Raw genomic sequence first — 8,393 nt, 5'->3', positions numbered from 1 at the left:
ATATATATATATATATAGGGTGAGGTTCAATAGAGAACCATAATTAACCAATGAACTAATCTTTTTTTCAACTTTTAGAACTTATTTTTTATCAAAAAAAAAAAAACTAAAAATACAGAAATTTATAATTTTTTATCTTTTTTCCAATGATATCAAATTCGATAAAAAAAATTTTTCGTCAAATTCACAATGTGAATATTTGAATATTCACAACGTGAATTTAAATTCACACGGTAAATCCGAAAAAATATATTTAATATTCACAATGTTAAGTTATGAATTTAAAAATTTTTAGTTTTTTTTTTTCGATAAAGAATAAGCTCTAGAACTTGAAAAAAAATTTGGTTCCTTAGAAAACCAATAATTATGGTTTTCTATTGAACTTTTTCATATATATATATATATATATATATATATATATATATATATATATATATATATATATATATATATAATTAGCAGTTATAAATAAAATATATTTAAATATGATTGGCAACCTAAATTGATTTGCCTAATTACTAGTTAAACTTTTTCATGGAAAACAAAATAATTAAAAGTTTAAAACCCCAAAAGGATTTTTTTGCACCATCTTAAAATTACTTTAATTCAAAAACCTCCAACGCCACTTACGTACTAACCCTCAATTTAAACCATAGACAATTTCAATTCCCAGCAAGATCTTTGGCATTTGAATATGGGAGGTTTCAATGTTCAAAGTTTTTGGGGTTTCAAGTAAGAATTCATTAAAGGGAACACGACGTATTTCACAGTGTGAACATATTGTAAAAAAAACAAGCCTTATCCCTTACAAAAACAGGGAGTTGCAGTGGCCGTTTGGAAACCTATTTTATTTTATAAAATGAGATTGGCAATACCACAGGCACAGTGTCACTACCAAACCTAATGACACACTCTTTAACTATTATATTTTTGTATCGAGATCCATAATTTTGCAGACCACGCTATAAAATTTAGTGGCCCAGATATTAAACCACTTTTAAGAAAACAATTTCAGAGTACAGTATCCTACCTGCAAAAATATGATTTTGTTTAAAGATTATATGAATTTTAAATCTATCTTGGTAAAATTTATATATAGATATGACTATTGTTATTATTATTATTTTTATATAATTATAAATGACCCTTATATCTAACTCATAATTTTTTATATTTAGAAAAACTAATAGTATTTGATGACTTTCCAATCTTATCTTTCTGAAAATTCTGCATAGCCGTCTTGACTAACCAGGTCCTACCGATTCAATACAGTGACGCACATGGATCCACCAATTTCTATATAATTGTATTATATATTTTAGTGACAGTCACATCTAACAAAAGAGCTAAAGAGATGGGGGAAGGGGCGATGGACGATTATGAAGTAGTGATAATTGGAGCGGGGATCTGTGGATTAGCGACTGCCGTCGCTCTTCAGAAGAAAGGAATTAAAAGCGTAGTGATGGAGAGATCGGAAGCTCTGAGGAATTTCACCGGTGCAGCTATCGGAATCCGCCAAAATGGTTGGCGAGCTTTGGATCAGCTTGGCGTCGCCGACGTCCTCCGTCGCACTGCTATCAATATTAAAAGGTATGTCATACTTTTTTTTTTAGATATTTAATTGATAAATACATAGTTTTATGTAGATTTTGTTTCCAAACTTTAACGAATTTTATTTTATACATTTCATAAACTAAAAATATTTATTACCTGGTAAATTTTGTCTTTCACTTTTTCTAGGACATTACAGAATAGGCCTCTAATATATTAATGTAAAAATTAAAATTTATAAATAAAATAATTTTAAATTTTAGGAAAAAACAACAAAAGTGAGTTACTTTTTCTTTAGTAAATCATAAATTTTACATTGAAAACAATTATATAATTGCTATTTTATATAGAATATGGTATTAATGAAACCAAATTAACATTTGAGTAGCTTAATTTGATTTATCAACTATAGTTTGTTGCTACCATATTACCATATTAGTTAATCCAAATTAAAAAAAAATCATTTTATCACCACATAAAGTAATAAATACTTTAATCAAAAAGTTTTTGTGGAGTTAAATAAGCAATAAACCTTGATTCTATAAAAAGAGTATTGTTTGGATTTTCTCCATTCTAACCATCCGAATATTTTTTACGATTTAACCACACTTAGAAATTAAAAAAAAAAAAAGCTTTAATCTAGTTCTGGTATGATCACCCATTTTCTAACCCGTATAATCTTTTTAAATTTGTTATTGGTCTTATGATGCAAGTTTTTTTAATCAAAAATTTATTTTGTAGGTAACTGAAAATTGAAATTATCTACTCTAATAAATGAAAGTTTTTTTGTCACATGTCACACTCTCATTCAATTTGTCAAATGTCATTGTGGTTATTCTGAATTAATTTCTTTTTACATATCATTTTCTTATTTCAAAATTTCTAAATTAAAGCTCATTAGTTTATTTTGTTTATTTATTTAAATTTAAAAGATAAAAAATATCAATTTTATGACAATCATTTTATTTTTGTGACAGTTGATAAAACATATATATAGCATTTATGTAATTTTGTCATATATTAATATTTCTATTATATATATCATCAATATTTCTATTATATATACTTCATCTATATATTCAACTTTTATCAAGCAAATTCTATTAAGACAAAATTACATAAATAATCCTTATAGTTTATCAGAAATCACAAACTCTTGTTAATTTTTTTTTAAGAACATGGTCTGTGTGGTCTCCAAAACTAACATAAATCGTCACACAAATTAGCAAGGACTGAATTTGTGACATTTGATAAACCATATAAGACCATTCATACAAGTTTTGGAAACCATGGAACCATGTTCGCCAAAAAACATTAGTAAAGACAGAGTTTGAGACATTTGATAATATATATATATATATATATATATATATATATATATATATATATATATAATTTTGTCATATATTAATATTTCTACTATATATATCATCAATATATAATAAATATTTCTATTTCTATTAAATATATCATGCAAATTCCATAAAGGTGTTTTAAACATTTTGTTTTATTGTTTTCATATAAACTTATTCGTGAAAAATATTACAATATTTTTCTATATGATTATAATTAAGTTTCGTTGATAATAAGATACTATTTTGAAAATACATTAAAAGGTTCACCGATAAAATAGGAAAAACCTTTTATTCTCGTTAAAGATGTTTGTTTTTTCATAGTTAAAGTTTTCATGGTTAAATGGTAAAAAAAGGGTAAATTACACGGATGGTTCCTATGGTTTAGGGTAATTTGCGTGCTTAGTCGCTAAGAACTTTTTTTTAACTCGGACGGTCACTATTTTATATTTTTGTTACACGCTTGGTCCCTTGTTGACTTGAAATGACGATATTACCCTTTTTGATATCTTTAATAAGTTTTTATTATTATATTAAATTAAAAAACATTAATAAAAAAATGTGGTCCCACCATCCCAATACAAATTATCCCTATACATTATCACCAACCTCTTAATCACCTGCAACACCACCACCACCACCGTCGGTTTCCTCAACCACCACCACTGGCAACTTTCACTAGAAAATTTGAAACCATAAATTCACTCACCGAAAAACCTACTTGCGGGAAAACCAATCCCCTTCCTCTTTATTTGGAAAGAACGCCTCCCTGCCCCACTTTCTTCATCTCACTTGGAACACATCGATCTTCATATTACCGGGCATTCATGAACAAGGAAACCAAAAAAAGAAGGAAATCAAAAATCAATGAACAATTTGAGACAGTTATGATAATCACGACTTCATCGTTGCTCAAACCCAGAAAAAACACAAATTGAAAATCTAATGAAAATGAATTCGATTACACAATCTAAGATAGTTCAAATAGATTATAACCCTACGGATGATTTAAACCATAAAAATCCTAACCTGCTTGGTTATTTCTTAATTTTGTGCACAATCTAATGAAACATAAATGGATTTCGAATTGCACAAAAATCAGAAAAACACCAGATTCATAACAAACCACATATATAAACTTGATTTCAAACATTTGACCTAAAGTAAACCCATCCACCTGATTCGTAACAAACATGCATCAAATCTTGCTTCACCATACTCGAATCTACTCGATACAACTTTCCATGATTGTGAATCAGTGATCGGAGATGATGAATTGACGAAGACGATGATGAATTGTTGATAGCAGATTTACACAAAGGGATTGGTGAGAGCGGTAGAAGCTAGTGGCTGGAGCAATAGATGTTGGGGACGACGACTCTACACTTGTCGGGAACATTGGAGAGAGAAGACGTTGATGTGTTGAAATTGGAGGGAGAGACGGTGGGGGAGTTAGCTGGAGGTGGAAGCGTGGTGTAGGAGAAACGTCGGTGAAGAAAATGGGAATGAGAAGTATTAGGTTTAGATTTCTTTTTATTTTATTTTTGATATAAATAATAAATAAATAAAAACTTAATTAAAAAAGGAATGGATGAGGGTAAATTAGTCATTTTAGAACGGATAGGGACCAAACGTGCAACAAAAATATAAAATAGGGACCGACCGAGTTAAAAAAAGTTCTTAGGGACTAAGCACGCATATTACCCTAAACCACAGGGACCATCCGTGTAATTTACCCTAAAAAAATACTAGAAGGTTAAACCGAAAAATCCAAAATTATAGCGTTTTTATAAAATTCAAAATGTTATGGTTTCCTCTAAATCCCTTCTACCAGGATATGATGTTTTTTTGAAAAAAATAAAAAATTAAAATCTAGGTCGTTAAACGAAAAATAAATAAATGGTTAAATCAGAAAAGTCTAAAATAAAGAGTTTTATCATTGAAATTTGAAAGTTAGAAACTAACTAATGTTTACGGATTAAATATATACCCCGGCCATTTGTAGAGAACGGATTGTAGGGCTCGATGGGGGAAAGCAACAAGAAATGCCGATGTAAGTTACTGTAGATTAAAACATTTTATTCAGTTTTCATGACTGGAAAATCATTATTAATTGAAAGTCATTTGTTTATCAATGAACGACAGGAAAGGCGAAACTCGTTGCTTGAGAAGGAAAGATCTTATAGACACTCTCTATGCTGCACTTCCTCCGACCTCTGTCAAGTTTGGATGCGAACTTGAATCTATAAAATTGGACCCGAATACTACAAAACCAGTTCTTCGATTCATCGATGGGAGCTCCATTACCCCCAAGGTCTTAACTTGATTGAGTAAAAGAACTACCATTGATCGGTGTTAATGGCAATTCTGAAATGATTATCTGGTTCTTCATATGTTCAATAAGAACAACGATACATGTTGGTTCTTGCAGGTTGTAATTGGTTGTGAAGGAGGCAAGTCAATCGTTGCCAATTTCCTTAACATCAAGCCTACGAAGATGTTTCCCTTATGTGGAGTTAGAGGTTTATCAAACTATCCCAATGGTCATCTATTCGACCAAGAGTTTGCTCGTTTCAGGAAAGATAAGAATCTTGTGGGAAGAATTCCAATGGACAATAACTTAGTCTACTGGTTTTGTGCGCACCCTTACTTTCCTAAAGGTCATTCATCATCACGTTTACGTACATTTCACTTCATTTGTTCTTCGTTTGCTTAGATTTTTCCGTTTTCGTTTTTCCAATTATGATAACAGATGACAGAATTTGGGAAGATCCAGAGGCAATACAGCAATCAACCCTAGCATTGCTAAGTGATTATCCCCAAGAAGTTAAAGAAATGATAGAAATTGCGGATGCAAATTCGTTGTCTTTTACACATTTAAGATATCGTGCACCATGGGACTTGCTAAGGGGGACGTTTTGTAAAGGAAGAGTGACAGTTGCTGGGGACGCTATGCATGTGATGGGTCCGTTTCTAGGGCAAGGTGGTTCAGCAGGTTTAGAAGATGCGGTGGTGTTGGCTAGGAACTTGGCTGAAAAGGGTTTGGACAATGTGGAAGAAGCGTTTAATCTGTATGTAAAAGAACGAAAAATGAGGGTGGTTCGATTATCGTTGCAGACTTATTTCACGGGTATGCTATTGGGAGCTTCTTCGCGTCTAAAGCAGTTTATGTATGTTGTGTTATTGTCTCTTCTCTTTCGCAACTCGAGTGGCCATGTTGATTATGATTGTGGTAGTCTTTGATGCGTTTAGAGATCTTTAGACTCGGATGTTACTAGTGATTTTGTATAATCAAATAAAGAATCAATCATAATGATCAAAGTATTGGTAATTCAATATGGTTAGTGAAATCTTCAATTGAAGCTGAAAACCATGGTTTCGAAGAAAATTAATGATCCAACATCCAACTATGTATATTCGAGTATGTAACTTGTTTTTTTTTTTTTTTTTTTTTTTTTTTTTTTTTTTTTTCCTGTTGTTGTTTGTTTTAGTGTTGGACCTCTACATGTGAACTCCATGGTGGCCAAAGGTGCTTGTGCCTCCATTTATCTCACTGATCAAGCAACCAAAAGGGTGGCATTATAGCCATGCCCAAGGATAATTTTTCCCGAAATTGCTGCATGTGTGCCCTTGATGGTTCTTCACAATGAAGCACTCGCTATGATATTAGGAGTTCTTCACGACGACTTACTTACTGTGATAGAGGAGTTTCAATGTGATCTTGAGAGATTTAGGTGGTGAGTTGTTTGTGTGACATAGTGAAACCGAAGGTCAACATAGTCTGATGCTGCTGGTAGCTCCCATTGGGACGATTTTCCCCTTAAGCAAATTATGGACGATTTTACCCCTGTTTTAAAAATGGTTGATCTTGAAAGATTTTCACTATCATTGATTGGTACCTTGTTGAAGTTCAATCTGAAGTCGTTGGAAGTTTCATTCTAGCTGACAATTCGTCGGTGCAATTTTTGGACGATTTTACCCCTTGGGTACTATGGAAGTTTAATGATGGCAGGTCGTCTAATTGGTGGGATCTATTACCATCAATACATCGTTTCTGGTGGACATCGATGTAGAATGAAGTTGAGATTGATCATAGTCATGGAAGTTCATTGTTATTCTTGGGACTTTGAGCTCAAAATGAAAATAAAGATGTAGCAAGTTTTAATGTGGTGTGCCCTCACTGCTATGGTGCCATGTGCTTTTGGTGTGCCCTCATTACTCTGGTGCTTTTTCCGATTTCATGTTGTAAGTTGCTATTGTTGGCGATATTTTCTCCTTAGTTGTCTAAATATTGCTCATAGTTTAGGTTCTATTATTACCACTAGCCTGTTTCTTGTTTATGTTCCATTTGTACCATTTTCCAATTTTGTGCTGGTTTATATACATATTGCCATTTCAAAAAAAAAAAATGTATTTGACTTCATACCCACACGACTTCAATGCTTTCATCTAGCTCTGGTGAACTCTATAGATGGGTTTTACAAACTCATCATGACTTCTTGTTTATCAGTCCAAGGTGCGTCCTAAGACCATCTCCAGTCCCGTAGCTCGTTGGACCCTCTGGCCCGGTCATAGCTCGTCGGACCCTTCGGTCCGGTCTGTGTCGTTGGACCCTTCGGTCCGGTCTATATCGTTGGGCCTTCCGGCCCGGTCTATATCGTTGGGCCCTCCGGCCCGGTCTGTTCAACACATAGCATACATATAACACAATGCACATAATCTCATATATACACATAGCATACAAGACCCTCCGGTCTACACATAAATACCACTCTAGCTAATGTATAGTGAGAAGACTCACCTCGGGTATCTCGGATGATCTCGCACACGAATACACTGATCTAGCCCCCGCCTAATCACATACACAATATCCTCAAATAAATAATGGCTCTCAAATGCTAGATTAAATCCCCTTCTACAATCCCTCAGAAGGGTGAAAGACCATTTTACCCCTCCTTGACCCAAAAGTCCAAATGTTGACCAAAACCCTAAAAGTCAACGAAAGTCAACGGTTAAACTTTGACCCGACTCGTCGAGTGCACATGGGCGACTCGGCGAGTCCATGCGGGTCCTCTGAATCCTTCTAGCCTCTCTTGGCTCGTCGAGTCATCCTTCCACTCGACGGGTTCCTCCTGTCACGAATCGCGGGGCAACCCCGACTCGACTCGTCGAGTCCCTTATGGACTCGGCGAGTTCCTCCCATGAAAACACTCAAACGATCTTTTGAGGTCAGATCTGCTTCACCAACCAGTAGATCTAACCTTCTAACACTCGAAAGTCACGTAAAGGTTCAAACTTTACGTTCATGCAATGCTTATAAGACCAAAAATGGAGAAATAACCTTTAAAATGGGGTTCTACTCTCAAGGCTCACATGAAACCTCATAAAGCTGGAAGCTTGGGACCTTTTGGACCTCTCAAGGTCCAGATCTATCATCTATACCCAAAGGGACCTCATATGCTTCACAATCTAACTCAAAATTGTGCAAAG

The 8,393-nt window shown here is 33.6% G+C and overlaps 1 protein-coding gene across 1 annotated transcript; it reads left to right on the top strand.

Moving 5' to 3' along the window:
- Positions 1–1,223: 1,223 nt before the first annotated feature.
- On the top strand, positions 1,224–6,239 carry LOC145116996 (monooxygenase 1-like). Its single transcript, XM_079053336.1, has 5 exons — positions 1,224–1,590; positions 4,909–4,956; positions 5,049–5,217; positions 5,335–5,563; positions 5,656–6,239. The coding sequence occupies exons 1-5, from the start codon at positions 1,355–1,357 to the stop codon at positions 6,144–6,146; spliced, it is 1,173 nt and encodes a 390-aa protein (XP_078909462.1). The 5' UTR covers positions 1,224–1,354; the 3' UTR covers positions 6,147–6,239.
- The last annotated feature ends 2,154 nt before the right edge of the window (positions 6,240–8,393 follow it).

The sequence above is a fragment of the Lactuca virosa genome, chromosome 1, assembly GCF_052849685.1.
Source record: "Lactuca virosa cultivar CGN04683 chromosome 1, Lactuca_virosa_CGN04683_v6, whole genome shotgun sequence".
Lineage (NCBI taxonomy): Eukaryota > Viridiplantae > Streptophyta > Magnoliopsida > Asterales > Asteraceae > Lactuca > Lactuca virosa.
This window is presented reverse-complemented; position numbering and strand designations above follow the sequence as displayed.

What these genes read in the sequence shown, in the direction of transcription:
- LOC145116996 (XM_079053336.1), top strand. Translation starts at nt 1,355, where the DNA reads ATGGGGGAAGGGGCGATGGACGATTATGAAGTAGTGATAATTGGAGCG. An exon ending in ACTGCTATCAATATTAAAAG is followed by an intron (nt 1,591 to 4,908) that starts GTATGTCATACT and finishes GGCCATTTGTAG; the next exon opens with AGAACGGATTGTAGGGCTCG. An exon ending in GCACCCTTACTTTCCTAAAG is followed by an intron (nt 5,564 to 5,655) that starts GTCATTCATCAT and finishes TTATGATAACAG; the next exon opens with ATGACAGAATTTGGGAAGAT.